Below are 26,000 nucleotides of genomic sequence, written 5' to 3'. Positions count from 1 at the left end.
TGTTCAATCAACATAAACAGCACCACCTTTTCACTGCTTATGAACTTTAGCTTGACTTTTGAAATAATAATGACGTCTTCAGTTTCTGCTAAATGGTCTCTGCAGCCGCTCTGTGTGTGTGAAGGGTCGGTCATGTGACTGAGAGTGTGAAGTAGGGTAAATGGAGTGGTTCTAAATGCTGATGGTGTAAGATGAGCTCATCTCTCTCCTCCTGGTCTTCTGAGTTTCTGTTCCATTAAAGGTTCTGCATCACTCATATATTCATATTCTCACATACAGGAGTGGAAATGGTTTCACTGAGGGAACACATCCTGAAATGTCTGTTTCTGCCGCATTTTACACATAAATATGCCTTAAAATGATGATTGCATTCATGGATTTTATAGCAAACTAATAAATGTTTTGATTTCCTGCATTAAAAATAATAGGAAACTTCAAGATCTGAAAATTTGTGTATTTTTTCTTAGATACTTAACTTTACCAACATCAGGAGTCTCTGAGCTTTTTGTTAAAAGAACAAAACCCCTCAAATTCTTTAATGAAAATTAAACTCGATCCAATCCAGACATTTTATTACAGACGGTATAATTATTGATGCTCAGGGGATCCAGAAACTAAGTGAGAGAAACTTGTAGTGACAGCTAACACTGAACAGAAACTAACTCATGACTGAGCTACACTGTATGTTCAAAAGTATGTGGACACCTGACCATCACACCTATATGAGCTTGTTGGACGTCCCATTCCAAAACCATGTTCATTAATATGGAGTCCCCCCCCTTTACAGCTCTAACAGCTTCCACTCTTCTGGGAAGCTTCTACAAGATGTTGGAGAGTCTGTGGGAATTTGTGTCCATTCATCCAGAAGATCATCTGTGAGGTCAGACACTGATGTTGGACGAGAGGGTCTGGCCCTCAATCTCCTTTCCAGTTCATCCCAAAGGTGTTCAGAGGTCAGGGCTCTGTTAGGGCCACTGGAGTTCCTCCACACCATTTATACCCATCCAGAAGACGCTTGGCACGGCACATAGTGATCATAGGCTTGTGTGCAGCTGCTCAGCCACGGAAACCCGACTTTTACCACCAGAACGGGGTTCCAGTGCATTCAAGGCCCGTTTGACCCCCTCATATACAGTCATATGCAAAAGTGTCTGAGCCTCTGGTCAAATTACTGTTTTGTTTTTTTTCTTCTACAACAATAATAATAAAAACATTAATCTAGTACTTTTCATGCCAGTGGCAGCTCACAGTGCTTTCCAGGTGATGAAGATTAAGTTATAGAAGAAACTATGGGTATTAATTTAAAATTATATGAAACAATGACTGATCACAGTCAGATAAGATAAATACCAAAGAGACAAAGAATTTTGATTAAAGTTAATATACATTAATACGTCCTCTACAGAGACACACTTCTGCACATTGTTGTGCACAATTACTAAAATTACCTGTTGATTTCTATAAATAAATATAATTTGTGCACTAACATCAACAAAGACGCCATATTTGAGGTTGTTCTCTGTAGAGGTTGTTAGACTGTGATGTTCAGACTTTTGTATTAGACTGCAGTGTTTCCCACACAGAGACTATACTTACTCACCAAGAGTCACTGCCTCATTACCCACAAACACCCCACCCCCACCAACACCCCTAACACTCCCACCCCCCCACCCCCACCCCTGACTGTGGTCTGCGTCTCAGCACTAAAGTATATTTTAACCCTGTGAGAAACTCTGGACTGTATTAGTGTTGAACTCAAAGCACAGCGAGAGCGTCTTCAGTGTCTTTGCTGACTTTCTCTCTGCTGAGATCAGAACAGTTCATAAGTGTAGGAGAGTCAGAGTGAGGAGCTTCTGGACCTTCTGGACCTTCAGGTATCCGCTGTGTTTGAAGAGTGATGCTGCCATGTTTTCCCAGAGCTCAGCAAATATTACAGCAGCACTGATCCTCATTTTACTGGCAGGTAAACTTTACATTTATTTACATTTCTGCTCTTAATGTGTTTGTGTTCCACAGCGCTGATCTACATCTGTGTCAGATTAACGTGTAGAGACTAAAAATCCTTCAACATATAACAGTTACAGTGTGTTTCAGAACATTTTAATACATTTGACACGATTCAGTCACAGGAAGTGGCTTTAGAACGAACAGCAGAGCTGCAGTAACTACAGATTAATAACTGATACCATTTTATAATCTCTTAAACTCACAGAACATTCAGACTAACTGCAGCTTTAAGCTGAAGATCTTCATCATCAGAGCTTATTTGTGTGATTAACTCTGTTAAAGCTTTGAAGCTGTTTTAAACTGAGCTCAGCTCTTTTGTGGTTATGAGGTCTCCACCATCTTCACACGTCTCTGAGTAGCTCTTGGTTCTGTTAACAGGGTGGAAAAAGTCAGAAACTGTACAGAAAATCTTAGTAAAATTATTTTTACTTTTGTACACCATGTACTTGTTACAACATATACAAAGTCTTTGAACCCCCCCCCCCTCTTTCCTGGGCATGCTGGGGTGGAGGATTCCCTTGGCTGGGGAGCTCTGTGTACTGACCAGTAGGGGGAAACTGAATGGCGTCCTCTCCATTGGTGCGCTGGAGAAGAGAGACCGAAGCAGGGTGTGCAGAGACCAAAAACCATGCTCTGCTTGACCTGACGGTGAACTCCATTCCAACTGGTTCTGATGCAGCATGTTCCACTGTGCTTCTTTATATAACATCATTGCTGTCAGAATTTCTCCATTTTTATAATTAATATTCTGAAAGTCTGTTGCTGTTATTAGTTGTGTGTGAATTTCATGAACAGAAATGATCCAAAATGACCTGCATAAAAGCTTTTTTTTTACATCAGGTTCCTTTTAAAAAACTTTTACGTCCTGAAGTTTGTGATGAGTGCTTTGAAGGTCTAAATTATTTTTTTTCCTTTTGGAGATATTATTGAGTAAAAGTGTCCAATTTCAAGAATATTACAGTGAAGTACAGATCTTCCAAAATAATGCCTGCTTATAGGAACAAAGTACACTTATTTGAGTATTTTCGTCTCTGTTTAAGTTAGACATTCTGAGCAGTATTTAACACTGTGTCTCCACTCTGTTCTTCAGAATGTTTTTTTATAGAAATTTAAATAATAATTGAGATTTACAGTCCTGTTATATGATGTGATTACTGTGTGTGTGTGTGTGTGTGTGTGTGTGTGTAGTCCTGCAGGCGAAGTTGGATCGAAAGACTGTGGGACAGAAAGTGGTGAAACTAACCTGTAGCCCCCCCTGCAGGCCCAGTGGAAACTGTTACTATGACTGGTACAGAGATGAAGGACGGCCTAGCCATAGAGAATACGTAGGATGTTCATATGGTGCCTCACTTTGGTTGGACTCCACCAGATCATCTAATCAGGACAGATACACCTGTGAGGTGAAGAACAACAGCCTCCCTCAGCAAAACTGTAAGTGTCAGTCAGTCTGTCTGTCTGTAAATAAAGTAATTTAAGAAGAAATTCAGAACCAGGAAATAACCTGCATTCAGTAGTAATTTCAGATATAAAATAGAACAAACTTCACTTTCAAAATAAGAGCTCTCTTTTGTTGTACAGTTTCAGTTCATATCTTATCAGCTTCACTGTAAATTGAGATGTTTGATCACCGAACAATAATTTGGAAGTGGCCTTTTCCAGGATGGACAAATCACAGAACTAATTCTAAGAAATGCTCATTATATTTAGGATGATAAGGATCAGCCTGCTAATAAACTCATACTTAAACATTTCAGATGCAAAATTTTATTTTATATAAATGTTTAAAATATGCTAAATATACACAGGAAACTTGTGCTCAGTGTAATTAAATGTATCATGTCTACCACTGTATGTACTCCAAACAGTCTCATGTACAGTACTGTGTAAAAGTGAGAGACCCCCTCTCATTTATTTAATTTTTAATCAAAACGGCCGTTAAGTAGAAGTTAGGCTGACTTTACACAGTGAAACTTAAAAGGAGCTTAATTACACTTGAGTTGCATAATGTAAATAGATCCGCAGCTCATTTAGATCTCAGGACGTTTCATAAAACAGCCAGTCAGAACGCTGATAGCACATCACGTGATCACATCAAACAGCATAATTTCAAGCAATTGATTTAATCAGATCAAAGTCTTAACATACACAGTAAATTTCACAGAGGAAAGTTCAAATATATAATGAAGAGCTGCAGAAAGATATAGATAAAAGTTTTTTTTGTATGTTAATGTTTGATGCTGTGCTCTGTGAGCTCCTGTAACCAAAACCAAATTCTTTGTATGTGTAAGCAAACCTGGCCAATGGCCAAGAAAGCACTGACTTGTAAACGGCGTTTTACAGATATTTAATTAAAAACACAAAGAAGAAATATTTTAATATTTGATTTTATAACTTTATTGATTTTTTTGTAAATATACATAAAATCCAAATTTGATGCCTGCAGCACATTCCAAAGAGTTAGGACAGGGTCAGTATGAGACTGGGAAGGTTCATAGAATGATTAAAAACACTGGTTTTGGAACTTTCCACAGGTAAACAGGTGAACAGGTGATGCTATTGTCGCCTGGCAAACAATTAGCCTACAGATAATCACTGACTCCACTACGCCACCTAGAGAATTGCACCCTAGGAATTAGTTTTGTGTTAAAGACCAACTACAAACTTCAGTGATTTTCACCACAGTTAAGTTTGTAAATGAGGACAGAGATGTAGTTCAGTTTAACTGGACAGTTTAATAGATTATTTAAACTCCATAAACAGAAAAACACATTTAAATTATTTATTAGTACAAACTTTTAACACAGCTGGACAGCAGATTTCCCCATAAGATTGGACAGTAAATGAATGACCGAGTGTCCTGGCTGTGACCAGACCACTGCAGTAAAAGCAGAATTTTAGGAAGGAATAAATAAGTAACCAGGCTTCCACCTCACTGTGGGGCTTTAAGAGGAGAGTCGCTTCACTGTCGGCAATCTGCAGGACAGCTGTCCAACCTCCAGCTTGTACTTAATGGCAGCTGTGAACTTAAATAAATGAGAGGGTCTCTGACTTTTGCACAGAGCTGTGTTTGTTTTATTTCAAGAGTATCACAGGTTTTAAAAGATTGTTAATATTATCACTGTTTTCAGTAAAAACACATCAAGATCAAAAGAAACGAGTTATACATTATAGTATCAATCAGTTCTGCTACATCAGTACAGGATGTTCTACAGTGTACAGGAGGCAAAGTAGCAGGAAGACAGAATTAATATGTTGAGTTACATAAAGAAGAAAGGAGCTCCAACACGTCAGTTTCTCAATATTGTGGTGGTTCTCTGCTCTGTGTGTTCTCTGCTTCATTTGCATATCTCCCATGAGTCTTTGCAGAGCTGCTGTGCTGTGTAAAACTGCCTGTTTCTCAGTAACTAAGGCTGTGTTCACATTACCAGCTGAAGAGGCACAAATCTGATTTTAGCCTTAATGTGTTAAAAATCTGATGTTTTTAAATCCGACCGGAGACTCTTTCATATGTGGATCAGATATGAATCTTAATGTGACGCTCAGGTCTGAATTCACCGCACTATCGTTCAGCGTTAATGTGGCAGCAGCGCCGACCCTGAAGTTAAAGCCAGTAAACGGGGGAAAAGCATCACGTCTCCCTTTTTACCTTCGTCTCGCTCCGATAACGAGCAGCTGAGAGCTGATCAGAGCTGATCAGAGCTGATTATATTCACAGCTAAAGTTCTAGTTTAGTTTAGTTTGTTTGCTGTTCATGATTGTGATTCACTCACATGACGTTATTGATTAGGGTGTGTGGGTCGTTTCAGGACACCAGTTCGTTCACGTTAATGACAGATTTGAGTCTCTTACCTAACGAGTGTGAACTGTCATGTTAGAGGGATCAGATCAGAGTCAATCTTCAGGGTTGATCAGAGAGGCTTGTAATGTAAATGTAGCCTATCTGTGTTTAGCACCTACGTTAGTCACTACTGAGTTGTATGTGTTATATTGGAATTAGCTGTTGGTCCTGGTTAAAAGTGTTAATGCTTCTGTGAATCTCAGTTTACTATTTCCCCGCTGTTCAGTCCGGCTGGTGGTTCTCTGGCCAACCAGAGCTCCAACGCTGGTACTGTAAGTGTGAGTGTGCTAATAAAAGAGCACTGCATATTTCCCAGAATGCTCCCTGGCCCCACCTCTTCCTGGGGGTCTTAACAATATGTACTTAATGTAGTACATCTTTCTTCCTCTCACTGTCTGTGTCTGTCTTTCACTGTCAGTGTCTCCCTGCTGTTTGTTACCTTCTTTTACTTCAACTACAGCTCTAGATGGACTTTAATGAGTGCCATTCTTTGGAAATGTTAGACTGCAGCATGACTGGGACTTAAAACAGTTATAAAGAGCTACATACATCATTCTTAAACCAGAGATTATTTCCATAATGTAATGTTGTTTAGTTTAGCTAAATAGTAATTAGTGAGAATATTACAGTACAGACTGATATTATTATATTATATAATTTCTTCTTCCTGACTGTGACTCTGTGTTCCAGGTGAAGAGCAGTGGGGTGTGACCTACACTGCTGAACATGTCTGTGCTCTGAAAGGATCATCAGTTAATTTGTCCTGCACTTATAAACACCCTGAAGGACTCAGAGTGACTAAATCACTCTGGTTCATTAAAAGTCACAGGAAGACTAATGTTGAGCCTGTGGATGTGGGAGAGTCTGATCTGTATAAGGGGAGAGTGCAGTACAGCCGGACCCTGAACTACTGTAGAATGACCATCACTGACCTGAGAGAGAGTGACGCTGACACATACAAGTTCAGATTCTACACTGGTGATCCTAAGGGCAAATACACCGGTGAACCTGGAGTCACTCTGTCTGTCACAGGTAACTCTGGATAATAAAGACCTGCATTCTGACTAATTCTGATATTCCAGTATCTGTAAGAGTGAATGAATGGATATTCAGTTAATCTCAGGGGGGGACAGGGACAAAAACCCCAACAGTGATTTCAGTGTTCAGATACCGACACCTGGAACAGTTAACCGAGTATCCATACACACCCCTACTAGATACATACAGTGAGTGTAGTTAACTGTAAGAGTATCTACAGATGAAGATAACACTAAACCTTGTTTAGAATCACCTGCAGATCTGAAGGTTACAGTGTCAGATACAGATGGAGGAGTAAAGAAGCTGACCTGTAGCTCCACCTGCACTCTGCCCAACCCCACTTACATCTGGTACAAGAACAGACAGCCTGTATTTAACCAGAACAGAAATGAACTGAATCTGAGAGACAGAACTGTGGATGCAGGCAGCTACTCCTGCGCTGTGAAAGGATACGAGGAGCTCCGCTCTCCTGCTGTCTGTAAGACCTCACTTTAAACTGTTATAGTTCAGTTTGTTCACTGCAGTTACTTTTACTACAGCTAAGTTTGTGTGTTTCAGGTGTTTTTGACCTGCAGGTGAAAGTGGACGGTCCTGCAGCCACAGCGTCAGAGGGACAGACAGTAACACTGACCTGTAGCTCCACCTGCACTCTGCCCAACCCCACTTACATCTGGTACAAGAACAGACAGCCTGTATCTTGGTGTGAATCTGCCTCCTGCTCTGTAGCTGTGGTCAGTGAAGCGGTCAGCTACAGCTGTGCTGTTAAAGGCAGTGATCTCCACTCTCCTCCAGTGTGTGAGTCCAGATTATCACATACACTAATAATCTGTTTAATAATCTAAAGCAGTGTTTCTCAACTCTGGTGCTGTTGATGTTTCTCCTTCATGTGATTCAATTAATCATCTCGTTAACCAGTGGAATGATTGACCCTTGTTCATCAAAGTTGTGTGTGGTAAAATCTAACCATAAAATCAGTGCACACAAATTTCACAGAGAATTTTGTTATTCATTAATTACAATGCCTGATTGGTGGTTAACTAACCATTATCAATATCACCTATAATACCAATAATAAGAATAAAAATAGAAAATAACAATAATACTAGTAATTTGTAAACATAGCAATCCAGTACTAAACACAGCTACTGTAGAAGCATTTCATGCATGGCAATAATACAGTGTTTAAATGTTAATTTAGGAAAATAATCACTCAACACAAACATAAAATCACTGTTCATTCTTTGCAGTGGTCGTAATTTAAACACAATACAGTTTGGTCAGTAGGGGGAGCAGTGCAATCACCACTCCACCTCAACCTCCGCCTATGAGCACAGCCATTGGCTCATGTGCTGCTAAATGCTGTCGTTTTATTGTACTGAAACATCTGCATAAAGTAGGTCATGCTTCCTGTAAATCATACTGTGTTGTCTGCATAGAAGAAGAATGCTCTGTTATTTTGAACAGGCACTTCAACAGGCAGCAAGAAATGCCCAGCCCAGCGCTATCCCAGCACAAAACACAGGTGGGGGTAATGGGGGAGGAGCCAACAGATAAGGAGAGTAAATACTTCCAACGGTTAGTTAGGCTACAAGGTCCACCCTCTTCAGACTCTAAGTAACACAACAACACTATTATCAGTGCACCTTCCGCAACAATAGCAGCTAAAACAGAAGAATCACTGTCTTTTCTTTACTGGGAGCATGGCACCTCCCAAGAGCCACTTTGCATGGCCACACAACATAAGTCCCTGGGCAGCGCAGAGTCCTGGCCTGTCTACTGTCCTGGTCAGCACAAGTGCTGTGGGGTGCCCATTCCTCAGCAGCGAGCACCCCTGGTTTCTCTCAGGGCCAAGTTGGGAATGATCACAGGTATTAAATCAGTAGAGGTGCTGTGGAAGAGAGGAACTGACACAGTGTGGACAGAACAAGGCAGCAGAGTCCAGTATTAGACTGGGCCACTGTTTTAGAGTGAGGAATAACAGAACTGCCCTCCCAGCTGGCAGAACCTCCCGTCTGGATGTGTTATGTAAGAGCAGTTTGTTCTGTATGATCTGTTTGTCTCTGAGTGTAAGAAGTTCAGTAACTAGTCGAGTCTCTGTCCTGTTCAGACTCTCCCAGACCTCCATCTGTATCTGAGATTGAGTTTAACGGCTCAGTCAGGCTGGTCTGTGTCAGTGACTCCAACCCTGCCAGCTCTTACACCTGGTTCAGGAAGATAGGAGGAGACATCACACAGTTTGGAGAAGGAGCCAATTTAACTTTAGCTGCAGGAACAGATGGAGTTTTCTACTGTATGGCAGAGAATCAATTAGGATCATCCAACTCATCAGAAAGGACTTTTACATCAGGTATGTTATGGGCTGATTCAGTCACCTTCTTTCCTACACAGAGATCAGTATGAAAAAGATGGATTCATGCTAGTTTTAGGTCTCAGTGCAGCACTTTAGGTCCTCATCCTGGTCTCTGTTACAAGAGTCATGTGACTGTGTACATCTTTGTAACAGCAGGAGTGGAAAATAAACAGGTAACTGTATATCAGTACTACAGTAATGTGGAGACTGAGCTCTGTGCTGTGTGTTCAGTTCATTTGTGTTTGTTTCTCCCTGTAATGTGTGAAAAAGTGCTCATCCAGCCTTGATTAATCAGTGTTAGCACTTATCATGTACATAACAAAGCTGTTTGTCACTGAGTGCCAGTGAGTTCAGAGATGGTTACAGTACTGTGTATGGAGTACGTAGCCGTCTAAACACAACTTCTATTTTAGAGAGAGGTGGTCCTTTCGTTAGCCACCAGATGCAGAGAGCTACATGCTGTGTAGCCCAAATAAAGGACATTTCCATTCTGTGGACATTAACCGTCTCTGCCTGGTGACGGTTAGCCAGGTTACCATGATAACAGCCCCCAGTGTTTACTGTTGGTTTATAAATCCGTTGTTCAGTTAATGATATATTTCAAACCACAGCTAGAACCCAGTGTTCCCACTTAACTTTCAAATGTTACGTGATGTGATATCCCAGTGTGGGCGATATGGCAGAAAAAAGTATCTCAATATTTCAGAAAGTTTCAGTGATGAACAATGTACTGTTCTCCTCCTGTGTATATATGTACACAATTCAACAGCAAGCCAAACTCCATTCAGACGAGTACATGGGAGTCAGATAGAGCCTCCAAGCTCCAGGGCTTTACTGAGCTGCACATTGATGCACTGAGTGAATAGGAGTGAAACTATAGGGAAAAATAGGAATAACAATATACAGAGTGAGTAATGCTCTTAGAGCTGTAGCATGTTCAGTAATGTACAGCAGTACAGGGTGACTGGAGAAGACACCAGATTAACTTTACACAGCCAAACGTGGCAGCTGGAGGAGCAGACTGAGCTGTTTGCTGCTTTGCCCTAGCAAGGGAAAGACAAAGGCTGCCAAACTAGACGTCCTCAGCAGGGGGTGCTATTTAACATAACAAGGACAGAACAAACGATAAGTCACGATATTCGCTTTTTCCGCCATCTATTGGAGCAGACAGGAAGTGATCAGCAGTGCCACATTTAAAATATTATTAAAAACAGTGCAGATTAGTTTATTCAGCGTTTCACACTGAACTGCACTTCACACAGTTAAACATGACTGACTCGCTCTCTTTGCAGAGAAACATGCATGAAAATACTGATGTAATGTGACACATTGTGGCGTTATTGATTGTGATAAAGATAAATATTGTCATATTGCCCAGCCCTGGTGATATTCTACATCAGTGGTCCTCAGACCGGTCCTCAGGAACCTCTAGACGGTCCTCAGTTTTTGCTCTATCCTTGTGTGTCTGGGGGTCCCTGAGGACTGATTTGGAATCCACTGTCCTACATTAATACTACATTTAGGTTTCATGACTTCAGATTTTTTAAAGGTGACAGTTCTGTCCTGAGAGTCGAAGTCGACAAATCGCTGATGATGTCATGAATAAAACCAAAAGGAGAAGGGATGCTTTGCAGTTAATCACTTAAAAAATCTGACTTTAAAAATCCATAACAAACCCTGGATTGCTTCGCTAGCCTTCAGGAAACCAGAGATACGGACCCGGAAACCACAGCCTCCTCAACATCTTCTCTGAAGTGTCCATGTTGTTAGAGTCATAATGACGTGATCAGCGACTCGTTGACATCAAGATTAAGGCGACATCATCGAGCAGTAAAGTCGATCAGTTGACCAGTCTGTGTCCTCTTGTGAGTTACGGTTAAAGGTTTTTCCTGTTTATTCTCTGGATCAGCTCTTCAGCTTCTTTACCTCATAACATCAAACAGCCAGGATTCTTTTTTGTTGTTTATTGTTGTTGTTGTTTCTTTAACTGTGAACTGTGCAGCTCACCGTGGTTGTATTTTATCTGTCAGGATGTTTTATAAACTAACGCTGTACAAACTGTGGCTCTGTGAGAGCTGCTGTCATCGACCAGTGGTGTGTCAACAACAAGTGTGGGGTCAATTGAATACTATCTATTCTAAAATCACAACATTTACTGAACTGTGTTTTTATTATGTTCTTGTATTTCACAAAGATTAAAGCTTGAACTCACACTGTTTGCTCCCTCGTCAGAGTTAAGAACTGTCCTAAAATTACTAGACGAAACAGCGTGTGCTCTTACATTTTTTTGTTGCTATTGTTATCGTTGCTCTGCAAAATAACCTTTGTAAATCTCTGTAAAGCTGAGGCAAAGATAAAAAAAATACCCCCAAACTTCTTTACTTTCATTGTAGTATATGATAAACTTACTTCTGTACTTTCAAGTATATTTTTAGTTTTCACTCACATATTTGACTCTTCTGTACTTTTTCCTCTCCTCCATCTCTGCACTAATACAGATAACAGGACTTCAGTATATGCAGCTTCTGGAGTCGCCGTGGTTTTACTTCTGATATTCACTGCAGTCTTTTTGTGGATGAGGTGAGAATCTGAACACATGTAAGATATGAAACATCCTCCAAATGCTGCCTGTAAGCTGTGCTGCAGTTTAGCTTCTTCACTCTAATATAAGCAGTTTAATACAGTAGAGAGTAAAATAGACGGTGTGCAGTTTCAGAACATTAACAGGGGTTGATTTAATGCTGGAGATCTGAAGGTTGTTTTCCTGTGAAAACTCCAACAGGAGACGAGCAGCAGTGACCAGCAGAGAGAGAGAGGAGAGCAGTGGAGAGGTGAGTTTTAATGAGGGAGTCATTTGGATCCAGTTAACTGGCAATGATTTCCATAACTGGTTAATCTATTAATTGGAAAAAGAAACATGCAGCCAGTAATTTATCAGTAACTAAATATTTCATCATACACAGCGACTGTTATTCATCAGGCTGAGTCAAATCTGACCGAAAACCAGCAGACGCACATTTCACTGGCAGTTTGTGTTTCATCAGTTTCATCTTTGGTGTATCTGTATGATCAAACTCACGTCTGGTCGGAGTGTGAATATGAACATAAATGTTTAACAGCCTAAAAAAAATGCTAGATATGTAGTTAAATAACCAAAACTACTATCAAAATCATCCACAATACAAATAATTAGAAAGAAAATAGGAAATAATAGTAAAATCAGTAATTTGAGCGCATGGCTATCCAGTACAAAAGTGGGTGTTCTTATTTTACATACTCACTGATATAAACAAGTGCTGCAACTATTCCATCTAAGGACACATTACACTGATTTTGTTTTATACTACTGACTCCGCCCACAAAATAACACAACACACAGCTGGTGTCATAGGCTGCAGTAATACAGTGTTTATTTTAGTGAAATAACACATTCAATCACAATCACATCCTTCTATCGTCTTAGAATAAACTGCCATTTTGTTTACTTCACATTTTATTCTCTTCAGTGGTTGTAATTAAATAATAAACTATGAAGTTTGGCCTGTAGGGGGAGCTGTGCACTCACTGCTCCGCCTCAAACTCCGTCTATGATCACAGTCATTGGCTAATTAGCTGCTGAGTGCTGCCGTTTTATTACCTACCGAAACATCTGCATGAATTAGGGTGTGCTTCATGTAAATGATATGTAAATTAGGTGCTGATAGGCTGGTGCTTGATTTGATGCACTGAGGCTGATTCATCATCTGCACTGCAATCTCCACTCGTTTCCACGTCGTGTGAAAGTTTCATGAATCAGACACAGAGCAGTTCAACATCATTAAATCAGTCAAAGCTGCACTGTTTTTAATGCAGCTGTAATGAATAAAGGGCCATTGTTAATTTCAGCACTTTAAACATACAGAGATTATTCCTCATTTTGAAAACGCTGCCTGATCTTCTACATCATACTTTTATTTAGCTCAGTAGTGCCACAAGATGTCCTCTGCACTGCCCTCAGTAACACTGTTTTACTCTGAGTGAAAGAAGCAATAAAAGAACAACACATGAACATGGCAGCTCTAGAGCTCTTATGGAGGTAGTTAGAGTTCAGAGATTCACATTGATATTCAAATTATTTCTGTTCTGATGATGAAGGCAAAATTAAACTCATTAGTTTGTGTGGTTGGTAACATTATATAATCAAACCTGATATTACTGAGCACACAGAAGCAGGCGGTTATCAGCCGTGTCAGAACGCAGGGCTATATTTCTGACTGGAGATCCTGTACTAAAGTCTCCATCTTCTGTTTTCCCTCTTTTATTTTAGTGATGTAAACGAGGAGCGCAAACATCATCAAGCCATCTAATTAGGAACCAGATTCATTAACAACTATTTTTATTATAGACGTTATCTATACTGATATCAGTGCATGACGTCACTGTTTGTCACATACAGGCTGCTTAAAATTTCAGCACCAGAGCTTAAAACTCTTCCCGTATCCCTGAATGAGCATCTCTGACTGATCCTTATGAACTGAAGCTGTTTCTCCTCGTCTCTCTAAAAGGCTCCAAAGTCTGGAGACGACACTTACTCAGCTCTGAACCCCAACACCACGTCCTCCGACTACGACACTCTGACTGTAAGTCTGGAGTGTTTGTGTGACTGAGTATTATTGTGGTTAATGTATTTAATTCATACGTATTTTTAATATTCTTTTATTCTACAGCATGTTAGAGACTCTCCCAGTGACACATACTCAGCTCTGAACCCCAAAACCATGACCTCTGATTACGACACTCTCACAGTAAGTCTGGTGTGTTGAACATTATTGTGGTTATTAGTGTGTTTAGTTTTATGATTATTTTACAGCGTGTTACACGTCAGGACTCAATATAGGGTTCAGCCTTAAAGACACTCCAGCAGCAAATAACTGAATGACACAGACATCATTCCAGTGTTCAACAGTGCAGCATGAGGTAAAGAGTAATATTTAATATTCATAACTCAAAGTGAAGTTAAAACCCAGAGAAATGGCCGCCATGTAGAGATGAAAGCAGCAGTCACTGTAGTGTTGGAGATTTTCTCCACTTGGTTCTCCTGATCTAGAACAGCAGGAGAGAGTTTATTTCAGCATACAGGAGCCTGTACTGTACGAGTTTGAGCCTGTGGAGCACCGAGTTCAGGAGAGAGTTTGGCTGCTAATGAATCATCAACTCTTCAGTTTTGTTTCAGCTGTTAAACAAGTATAAATCTGAACAGATGTGCCAGTTGTTTATCGTTACATAGCAGAGTTTAATGCAGAAACCATTCATTTTAGTAGTGTTGCATTGTCAGATTAGCCTATTACTAATTTCTGCTAGTTTCCCTTTGGGGGTTTGTAGTGTTGTTGGTGCCAATCTAGCAGTGTTGTATAATCACATCTGATGCCAATTCTAGCTTAAACACTGGCGCATGAAGCTTGAAACAGGCTTAAAATACCAATTATAGCATTTTCTTATTGAGTTCTGTTCTCAAACATACATGTTGCTGAGCTGCTGAGCTCTAATTTCCAAATGAAATGCATCCGATTCTGCCACCAGTCAGCATCAGAGCTGATATTTTGAAGAAGTCCTGCCAATCAGCAGTCACTGATATGATTTACATATGAGAACATGATCATTTGTGGGTGGAGAGTAAAAAATAAAGCTCATTTCAAATAAAACAGTACAAAGGGCCAATCAGAGACCCTGAACTCTTCACAAATCCACTGTTTGCTGCTAAAAGGTACGAGACGAAATACAGTGTGGCTAATAACGTTAGCTGAGGTGAAAACAGATGAGTAACGTTTGTCTGTTAATACTAATAAAACTTTTCAAGAACCCAAAGACACAATTTTAATAACACAGACAACAGTAAACAAACACTACAGTACAGAAGAACACAGCAGTGAAGAAGACGAGGTGGAGATGTAATGAGAAGGTCGGATTAGATCAGTGGTGTGTTGTAGGTCAGAGAGAAGAGACGGGTTTAGAGATTTGATCTGAATATATAAAGAGAATTAGACGGCTGGACTCGTGGAGGAAGAGAGTTCCAGAGACGAGGAGCAGAACTAGGGAGTGTTGGAAGCTGTGAAGGTTGGATGGAGGAATGTTCAGTAAATCAGCTGAAGAAGAGCAGAGAGAACAGCTGGGTTTACAGTGAAGGAGGAGATCAGACAGTAAGAAGGAGGGAGGTCGGTCAGAGCTTTGAAGTGAAGGCGGTGCTTTACAGGAAGCCAGTGGAGATCATGGAGAACAGCTGTAATGTGGTTATGAGAGCGAGGATGAGTGAAAGACGAGAGTTCTTGTGAAGGGAAGAAGAGCTGATTCTGCAGGTAGAGAGTTACAGTAGTCTGAACCACTGAAGATGAAATCATGTAGAAAAGACATTAGAATTTTATTAGAAACTGAAGATCAGATTTGACTGAAATGCCCGTCACTGATTCTGACAGTCAGCCTGCAGAGAGTGTTCAGTTCTGTACGCTTCTGTTTTCATCCTCAGCCTGTTAGAGACTCTCCCAGTGACACGTACTCAGCCCTGAACCCTGAAACCAGGACGTCTGATTACGACACTCTGACTGTAAGTCTGCACTCTGTACCTTCATTCTCTGGTTGAGCTTCATAACAGTTCCTAAGGTCTCCTGTTTTTCAGGTTCTCCGTCCTCACCCAGTGATGAGAAGAGCTCCAGAGAACGAGAACTAACAGCTGTGTTCATTTACTCTTCATTCACCACTGTAGCTTCAGCTCTATGGACAGAACATTAAAGAGGCGTACGGAGGATTTCTGAGGATTAAAGAGCTTTTAGAGCTCAAAACACATCAGATGATTCCTAAAGTCAGAGTGATTCTCTCAGATCAGTCAGAGGAGCTTCTGTTTATGAAGGGTCTTTATTCACTGTTGTGCTTTTATACACCATGATGATTCAGACACGGACTAGAATCAGACAGCTCTGATCACTCAGTATGAACAGAGTTAAGATGATTTGAATCCTGTTTGTCTAAAAATGTCACTGTGTACAGTTAGATTTATTAATATAATTTTTCTAAGTTTGCATATTTTAAATAACATTTTTTGTAGTTTTATTCATGTGTCTTTTCATTGTTGTAGATACAGTTGATATAAAAATCTACACACCCCTGTTAAAATGCCAGGTTTTTGTCATGTAAAAAAAAAAAAAACAGACCAAGACGAATCATTTCCGATTAATTTCCGCCTTGAATGTGACCCATAATCTGCACAGTTCCACTGAAGAACAAACTGAAATCATTTAGAAGGGGAAAATAAAAATAACAAAACTAAAATAATGTGGTTGCATAAGTGTGAACACCCTCTTAAAATTGGGGATGTGGTTGTGTTCAGAATTAGCCAATCACATTTAAATTCATGTTAAATAGTAGTCAGTACACAGCTGCCATCATTTAAAGTGGTTCTGATTAACCCCATATAAAGCTCAGCTGTTCTAATAGGATTTTTCTGACATTGTCTTAGTTGCATTTTACATATGTACTTCTAAACACAGACTATTAATAAAGTTTTGAAGCAGGTTTTGTTTTCCTGTTTAATGAACAGTGAACAGGTGAGAGATTCCTGGATGGATCTGCTGGCTGTTTTCATCACTGCTTTCCTTCAGCTTCCTTATTTCAATTCTTCCAGTTCCAGTAAAGCTAGCTGTGAGTAACTGGTGGTGATGGAAACATCTTAACTCTGAAATCTGATCTGTTTAGTCTCCATGACGACTTCAGTATGGACTGAATTATCGAACTTTAGGATGAACCCCAACAGGGTCCTCACTTCTGTTTAAGGTCCGTTTCTATGGTTTTTAGGCAGCTGAGTCAGCAGCATAGTTCACTACCAGCATAATGAGCTCCATTTATTTCTACTGTAAAACGCTGCTTTCACTGTGAGATGATTTTCTTTTCTAACTCTGTGTTTTAAAGATCTCAGACGCTGCAGACTCGATCTCCACCGCCCCTCTGATCACCTTCGTGTGTTAATGTTGATGATGAAATATTACAGTGATGGTGGTGAATAATGAGGAGACGGAGCTGAACGTGTGTCTGTTTATTAGGAGGAGTAACGTTAGCGGGCTCAGCTAAAGCGTTTGGGAAATGGAGACTGAAACTGGGGAGCGGCGACGCTCTGATAAACAGCAGGGGGCGCTCTCACAGTATTCACCACTTACAGTTTATCACTCTTTAGTTTTGTTTGACCTTTTTTCATCAGCATTTCATTCTTTTTAGTTGTGTTAATCTGAACCGGATAAAGCAGTTTGAGCTCCTTCCAGTAGGGGGCGCAGTGCACCACCTGTTCCCCCCAAACTCCTCCTGTGTGGAAGACCAGCTGAAGTGTAGGTCACTGTTCTCAGCCACTCTTCCTGTAACTGCAGTGACCCTCACTGTCTCAGCCTCTCATCACTGGATACTGTCAGTTATTCAGTCTCTCTCTCTGTCAGTCAGTAATTAAAGAGACTGTCAGCTCCGTTACAGACACTCAACATCAGAAATGATCCTACAGATTTAGGACTTGATGATCTTTAACCAGAGAGAGATTTAAAACTGAGTTTAATCCACAATTCAAATGGAGTTAAAAGCTAGAAAAGCTCATCTTTCCTGCCTGATCAGGACTGTGTGGGCGTGTCTGACCTCACGCTGATTGACAGCAGCATAAAGCAGCATAAACAACCAACAGCAGCAGCAGATTTTTACACTTTTACAGCTTTTATTTTCTGGACTTTTAAAAATCTGTCCTAATTCTGATTGGTACGAGGAGAAACTGGACGTCAGCCTCTTCAACATACTGCCCACCTCAAAGCCAACAGAGGAAACACAACAGTGCAGGAATCTGTCAATCAAAATGTCCAACATTGTTCTTTATTTGACAGTTAATAGTGAATTCATGCAGGAGCCGATCAGAGCTAGAAGCACCAACAGATAGCCCCGCCCCTTACCAGTTCTCCCCCTTTAGCCCTGCCCCCTCATCAGTTTTTCCCCTTTAGACCCGCCTCTGCATCAGTTTCCCTGTTTAACTTCAGCCTCATGTTGTTAACAGTAACTTGTAACTTCAAAATGACCTGAATGTGAGCTGGTTGAACGTTATGCTGCCATGTTATCTCCCTTTTTTAGGGGTGCAGATGCCCCCCAGCAGCGGGAGAAAGGCTGTTAGGGTCTCAGTCAACGCTGAATCCATGCCATGATTAAATAGAGGCTAATTAAATTCTCTGGTTAAATTAAATCAGAGGACGTCACAGTTCATACTTTAAGAAGGTATTTAGAGCAAAATCATCTTAGCATTTACTACATATTGATCACTTTTACCTTCATTTCTCCAGAGAATTAGTTTAGCCACTTTTTAATCACAGTGTGGATTCAGCTGTTGATCGATACTCAGCTGTTAGCTTTTTGCTAGCTAGCTTTTATTCAAGTGGCTAACAGGCTTTAACTACACATGGCGGGAGCTAAACGCAGGAAAGTCAGTAGGTGTGTCTGAAACTGTAGCTTATTCACTATGTACTGTTTTGAGGTTCCACCATTTTGTAGCGGTGTCTGAAACGATAGTGTGGAAGATCCAGTGCGCTCCAACACTCCCACAATGCACTGCAATGAGTAGTGTACAACTGATGTACCCTAGCGGATATGGGATACCCATAATGCACTGTGTTGGTTGGTATGAAGATTTATAAGCAGCTTCTCTGAGTAGGATCAGTGCGCTCAGCTACATTGGCGGTGTCTCCACAGAGCTCTCTGCAGACCTGTTACAGCGTGAATAAGCTCTTCTGATGGGTGTGGTCAGACTCGGCGGTTATACTGGACTGGTGGAATGACGTTTGTAGTGTTTATGTGACGGAATCTGCTGTCGCACAGAAACGAGCAAACCTGTACGTCAGTGTTCAAAATTGTTTACCCCCATCACCAATTTTGTTCCCTTTAACAGTGTTTTATGTAGTGATCCAGGTCTCCTGTGGGGTTTAGTGATTAGGGGACCAGGATTAGGGGATTAGGGAAATTTATTGTTATAACAATAAATTTGTAGCTGACTTAGATGCAGAATATTTAATGTCAGGTAGCTAACGTTAATGTAACCTTAGCAAGCTAAACTAGATAACAAAATCAGCTACGTTAGCACGTTTCGCTACGTTCTCATTGCTCACTACATTATTGAGTAAACTGTCAAATCAAAACAACGACTGTTATTTAAAAATAAAGACTAACCGTCTTACCCTCCACATCGCCTCCAGTAAGTGTCGGGAAAGCTGCTCCTTTCAAATCCTGGCAAATCCAGAGCTGCACTGAGCCCAGTTTTCAAATGAGTCGGCAATAAAATGCTTGTTGCGAACTCTTGTACTGGGTGTCACTTCAAACCCCAGTAAGAAATCGGAGCCATTTTGATTTGGTCTCGATATTTGGAAGGGAATTTGGAGAGTGACCAAACCGAGCATTTGTAAACGAGTGCCATCTCCTAGCAGCTTTAACGTTACTCCAGTAGAGCGATGTCAGTGTTATCTGCGTCATCTAAGATTATGCCAAATAAAGTGCAATTCCTAAACAGTGGTTAGGGGGCAGTATACACAAAAAAAATTAAAATTTAAATGTCATTTTATGCACTCCAACAAAAGTTGGACTGAAACAGAAGTATGAAGATAATCACACACTTCCAGCTAATGTAACATTGTGAGTAAGGAGGAAAAATACTGTGTTGGGCCTTTAAATGAAGCCAAGGACAATGTAATTACTCTCAGATGAGTCCATTTTAAATCATTGTTTATTATGCAAAACTACTAGCATGGTTATATTACACTCAGAAACATCTGTGAGAATTGAGGAACCACACATTTATTTAAATTGGAAAAAGTTTGTTGAACCTGTCAGCATTAATAAAAAAAAGTGTTTGTAATCTTTTTCCTTGAATGACAAACTTCCCTTTTCAGGAATGTGCTGTACAGTGTTGTTGTTTATTAACATGTTTTTGGAAGTGATTAACTTGATCTTCAGGCTGCCAGAGGACTTTTTACCATTAATGATAAAATCTTTAGACAGTCATTTATTCGTTTTTAATGTTACATGTGCATTTCAGACATAATCACTTTACAGTCTACATTGGTAATATTTACGAATCTGCCACATTGATGATTATCTGGTACAGAGTAATAAAGACTCAGAGCTGCTGCAACTAACTGGACTAATTTAGTGACTGTTTCCTTCTTAGGTCACTTCACTTCTTGTGGAGACGAGAATCAGATACAAAACCTCCCTCAGCACCTTCAGACCTTCACACCTGCACGCCAGCTCAGGTCTTCACTTCTGGACTCTCATGTTCTTCCCTGAGATCTGATCATTCTCATAAGGTAAGATCTTACAGTTTTAGTGTTCTTTAGCGCCCCTCAATGGTGGAACTCTACACTGCACAGTGCTCTTCAGGTAAAACCTTGGGTAACATCTCTCTGCCCTCATTCACTCTCCGCTTCTTCACCCAGCACACTTCTTATGGTGCAGTTAATATTTGAGTTTTTAACTTTTTACTCTGAAATGGATGATGTAAATTAAGACGTCTTCAGTTTCTGCTAAAAGGTCACTGCAGCCTCTCTGTGTTTGTGAAGTGTTGGTCATGTGACTGAGTGTAAAGTAGAACACAGTTATTCTAAATGCTGATTGTGTTAACACTAAACTTTCACGAGTTTCTCTTCTCTCACCACTTTTCATGACTATTTTTAGTGAAAAAAAACAAATTTCTGCCACATTTATACAGTGAATTGTCTTTGACCTTTGACCTTTGCATTCACTTTATAATAAACAAATAAATGCTTTAATTTCCTTCTTTAAAAATAATAGGACAATTTAAGAGCTGGAAACTTGTCTGTTTTTTCTTAGTTTAGATTTGACCTACATTAGGGTCTGTTACGATCCTGGGGGTGTATGGTGTTTGTTTTGTGCTCTTTTTTTTTTCTTCCTTGTAGTCACATTTCCCCTAAGGTTGGTGTGTGGAGGGCTCTGCTTGGGTACAGCAGGGGGCGCTCCAGTTACTTATGGGCCGGTGAGGCACTGCAGAAGGAGAGAGGACTGTTCCAGTGGTTGCACCTGTGCCATCAGCCTCCACCTGACCAGACCAAGCACCTGAACCTTTTGTTTGTGAACTCATGTGTTACTGTTGTATGAGTTTATGAGTACTTAAATACCTGTAAAGCTCTCTTTTTCTAAGGGGGTGAGTGCCCTATATTTTTTTGTATATTGTTTTCTCCTGGTTTGGGACGGGGAGGTAGCCTTAACATTGTAACTTTATTTTGTGTTAGATGAGTTTAGTTTGTTTTGGCTTTATCTCACCCCCTGAAATTGATCTCTTCTATAAGCTCATCTGCATTTGACCAGTTTAAAGCTAGTCTCACCAGCTTTTACAAGATGGTGCCTTTTACTTGTACAAGTTAAAAGAAATAAATGCCAATAACTGGTCAGTTATTTGTAGTTGGTGGTGTCCTGGTCTGGCAGTTGGATGGTGTTGGCTTTTTTTTTCTTAAACTTGCCCCTAGACATCGGAGGTCGTAACAGGGTCTCTGACCTTTTTTAGTTAAAGCTGAAAGAACACAAACACTCATTCTCAATGTTGCAATTCAGCTGATTTATTCTCCTCCTTCACTCCAGAAAAGAGGATAAAAGGTGTTAAAACACATAATTAAGCCATTATTTTGTTTACCCTGATCGTTTACCTCGCTGTTCTAAGTGAATGCAACGCTTCATTAGCATCACCATCAGTTTGGACATTCACAGCCAACAGTTAACTTCACTGCATAAAATCAGCGGTTTTTTCTGTAATTTTTAATGAGTTAGCCATGAGGCAGGACAGTAACGTTACATATCAGCCTGATTTTAGCCCCAGAGAACAAGGAGGCTGAAGTCGGCTTCCTGATCACCAGCTTCTTGTTCAGATTTTCCCGTTCCACCTTAAATGGTTCAGCAATGACATTCTGGCATCTCAGGTGTTATAATAATAACTGCCACAGCATTTAAGGGGGAAATTCTAACGAGAAGCTGAATTCAGCTTCGTCAGAGAACACGAGTAAGCATTTCTACAAGCCTCCATAATATCAGCAGTGTCTGTCTGTCGTATCTGAAGTTTAGGATGGTTTAATCTCTGCTGTATCCCTTCATCACCGGCTCTGACACTGTCGGTTAAGCAAAGTTGAGGAGTCGACTGCATCGATCATTGATTAATTTTAACGCACAATTACTGTTTATTTAATCACAGTGTTTATTTTTTTGTTTTATTTTTTGTAGTGGGTGTTTTAACTTGTGATGTTGCCCCCACCCACCACTCAAGTATAGTTTTTTCAATTTTATATACGTTACATATTGTATGTTGTGTCTAAACAAGGAAACACTTTAAATAACATGAGATGCTGCATCAGCTGCTTGTTTCAGCATTTCTGTTTTCACTGCTCCCTCTAACTGCAGAATGGCATCATTACCCACAAACACCCCCCACCCAAACTGCTGTGTCTCAGCACCAAAAAGTATTGTGGCCCTGGCATAGAAGAAGAAGATGTGGGAAACAGCACTTCAGATTTTATTAACACAGCAGGGGGGGAGACTCTGCGCTGGCTGGGAGGCAGGCAGGTCAGTAACAGCCACATGTCCTACACTGACAGTAGATGCTTTCTCCCACACAACCTCAGCACCTTAAGCCCAGCACAGTCCAGTGAGAGACCGAGTGCTGCGTCCTCAGTCGCTCTCTGCTTCCTCCACCACAGCGCTTCCATGACCGCTGTCCACTTTCTCTGCCACTCACTGTAGACTGCAGCAAGGCTGCTGCTAGTGCACACTGCTGTTCCGACACCAACTAACCACTGCCATGTCTCACCGTGCCTGCCTCGCCACCCAGCTTCCTCGTGCCAGCCCCATCACTGAGCATTCTTGCGCCAGCTCTGGTCTCCAGCCATGTCTCGCTGGCCTCACCGCCAGGCCTCCTCCCGCTGGCCACCATCCAGGCATCTTTGTCGACCAGTTCTGAAGGCTCGCCGCCGTCCTCTAGCTGGGCCCCGTCGTTGTCCGCTGCCCATCTTTGCTGAGCTCCTCCTCTCTTAGCCAGACTTACTGTGCTCTGCTGTTTCGTAACTGAGTTCAGGTTTCCACTCCAGTCTGCCATTCCACTCCTGACACCACTGCAGTGTCAAAGTAGAGGAAGAAGACACAGAAAACATAGCACTGTTCTTTTATTGACACAACAGCTGGCGAAACCCACTGCTCAGCACTGGCTGATATGACTAGGATCATCATTAACCACGCGCCTCTACATGATGGTAGGGAAGGTGTGAAATACTGGGTTTCCTGAGGGATCCTGGAACCCCTAATTAACCTCTTGGATCCCCTGAATGTCTCAATCAATTTTGATGGGTCCCTGAAAACTATGAGGTTATGCTGTCCATTAGAGAAAAAAATTAAATAGAAACTGTAACTCTGCCTGGGATTCCTCTGAAAAACTTTACGATGTGCTGCAGCAGATCTATAAATCTGAAAACTCGCCCAGTCTGAAAACTCTCTGGTGGAACGACTGACTGTTCCTCATTTCTCACACTAGTGTAACTTAATGCACAGTGAGAGAGCGGCGTTCGTTATGGTGGCCACCAAACAGATGAAGGTGTTTAGAACTTTAACAGCACAAGTTTAAACATCATCCTGTGCTCTACTTTTATCATCACTGGGATGTTGTTAGTCTGGATTCTTAGTTTTAGAAAGCCTGCCCCGATCTAAAGGTTATTTAGGCTGGTTTTAACTCTCTACTTGTACTATTATTGTGTGGAACCAAATTTAAAGATGGTGTTCGCTGCTGTTCAGATGTTTAAGCATGAACGGATGTAGCCTGCATGAGATTCTCTGAAATGACCAAAATAAAGACGTCAGCTTGTGGTAAATGGTCACTGCAGCCGCTCTGTGTGTGTGAAGTGTTGGTCATGTGATTGAGGGTGTAAAATAGTATAAATATAATTATTCTAAAAGCTGATAGTGTAAGATAAGCTCATCTCACACATGCTGGTCTGAGTTCCAGTTCTATAACCAGTTTTCATTACTGTTTTTATTTTTTCATTAAAAACACATCCTAAAATGTCTGTTTCTGCTGCATTTATAATATATATGTAATGTAGTATACCTTAAAAAGTGATATTTGCATTAATTTTATAATAAACCAATTAAAGCTTTAATTTCCTGCATTAAAAATAATAGGACACTTCAGGATCTGAGAGCTCGACTGTGTGAAGGTGTGATTTCTCACTGGCTGAACTTCAACAGACACTTCATTACATGTAGAAACTTAAGAACAGAGTAAAACAGCTACACACAGTTTCCCTGAACACAGTTACCTGGATTTTACACACCTGAGCTGGAACGCTGTTCTGACCCATTTCCACATTCATATACAGTCATATCTGAAAGTTTAGGTGACCCTGTTTATTTACTGAATTCAAAATATTGATAAAAATAAAACATTAAATGTGGTCTGTGCAAACATTTATAGCACATTTGATTTATTTTTTAAGATGTTAAACTCAATAAAGCAAATAAATAGAAACTGTTACTGTAACAGTGACAGTGCCGTGTTTATGATGGCCACCAAACAGATGGAGGTGTTTGAAGTTGAATATCAGGACACAGGAGAGTCCAAACCTGACAGAACATCATCAACCCTTTCTGTAGATAAAAGGACAGAAATAGAGCAGTTTAGAAGAGGAGCTTCATCTCATATCACTGCTATCATAACTAACCCTTTCCTCTCTGAAGTGGCAGCGTTTTGGACTTTAATGTATGTCAGTAGGTTTTGATCTGACAGTGATGAGATGATCCTCACAAAGAAGAACAGAAATAAAATGATCATCACACTCAGACGTCTTTCTGAGAGCGTTGAGTGAAAAAGGAAGTGACTGAGCTGAAAGGGGAGGAGTGACGACAGAACACACAATGCAGATCACGTCTTCAGTGTCTTTGCTGACTTTCTCTCTGCTGAGATCAGAACAGTTCATAAGTGTAGGAGAGTCAGAGTGAGGAGCTTCTGGACCTTCTGGACCTTCAGGTATCCGCTGTGTTTGAAGAGTGATGCTGCCATGTTTTCCCAGAGCTCAGCAAATATTACAGCAGCACTGATCCTCATTTTACTGGCAGGTAAACTTTACATTTATTTACATTTCTGCTCTTAATGTGTTTGTGTTCCACAGCGTTGATCTACATCTGTGTCAGATTAACGTGTAGAGACTAAAAATCCTTCAACATATAACAGTTACAGTGTGTTTCAGAACATTTTAATACATTTGACACGATTCAGTCACAGGAAGTGGCTTTAGAACGAACAGCAGAGCTACAGTAACTACAGATTAATAACTGATACCATTTTATAATCTCTTAAACTCACAGAACATTCAGACTAACTGCAGCTTTAAGCTGAAGATCTTCATCATCAGAGCTTATTTGTGTGATTAACTCTGTTAGAGCTTTGAAGCTGTTTTAAACTGAGGTCAGCTCTTCTGTGGTTATGAGGTCTCCACCATCTTCACACGTCTCTGAGTAGATCTCTGTTCTGTTAACAGTAGGGTGGGAATCTCTGGGCACCTCACGATTCGTTTCGATTCCAATTCAGAGGCTGTGATGTGATTATAAAATGATTATCGATGCATCTTTTTTTTTCTATACAGGATTTCTTTTTTTCAATGTGTGAGGACCTGGTAGTTTTAAAGTAAAGTATTCGTAATGATGTATAATGAATTTACTTCCAATATCTTTTATTAATAAAACAAA

At 40.5% G+C, this 26,000-nt stretch overlaps 1 protein-coding gene across 2 annotated transcripts in view; it reads left to right on the top strand.

The window, feature by feature from the left end:
• The first annotated feature begins 1,731 nt into the window (after positions 1 to 1,731).
• The window catches only part of LOC118803638, a 44,580-nt gene continuing 20,311 nt past the window's right edge, over positions 1,732 to 26,000 (top strand). Inside the window, exons 1-11 of one of the 2 annotated variants that reach the window (XM_036564098.1) lie at positions 1,732 to 1,963; positions 3,196 to 3,438; positions 6,536 to 6,877; positions 7,143 to 7,361; positions 7,442 to 7,678; positions 11,732 to 11,813; positions 12,016 to 12,064; positions 13,778 to 13,852; positions 13,940 to 14,017; positions 15,733 to 15,810; positions 15,883 to 16,158. In XM_036564098.1, the coding sequence (XP_036419991.1) occupies positions 1,906 to 1,963; positions 3,196 to 3,438; positions 6,536 to 6,877; positions 7,143 to 7,361; positions 7,442 to 7,678; positions 11,732 to 11,813; positions 12,016 to 12,064; positions 13,778 to 13,852; positions 13,940 to 14,017; positions 15,733 to 15,810; positions 15,883 to 15,933 (1,512 nt within the window). In that variant the 5' untranslated portion in view covers positions 1,732 to 1,905 and the 3' untranslated portion in view covers positions 15,934 to 16,158. Of the gene's footprint in view, positions 1,964 to 3,195; positions 3,439 to 6,535; positions 6,878 to 7,142; positions 7,362 to 7,441; positions 7,679 to 11,731; positions 11,814 to 12,015; positions 12,065 to 13,777; positions 13,853 to 13,939; positions 14,018 to 15,732; positions 15,811 to 15,882; positions 16,159 to 26,000 lie in introns of those variants that run through there. The other variant, XM_036564099.1, reaches the window with a different exon arrangement.

Source organism: Colossoma macropomum, unplaced genomic scaffold (assembly GCF_904425465.1).
Source record: "Colossoma macropomum unplaced genomic scaffold, Colossoma_macropomum, whole genome shotgun sequence".
In the NCBI taxonomy this organism is placed as follows: domain Eukaryota; kingdom Metazoa; phylum Chordata; class Actinopteri; order Characiformes; family Serrasalmidae; genus Colossoma; species Colossoma macropomum.
Note: the sequence above shows the minus strand (reverse complement) of the source record. Positions and strands in the feature narration are given on the sequence as shown.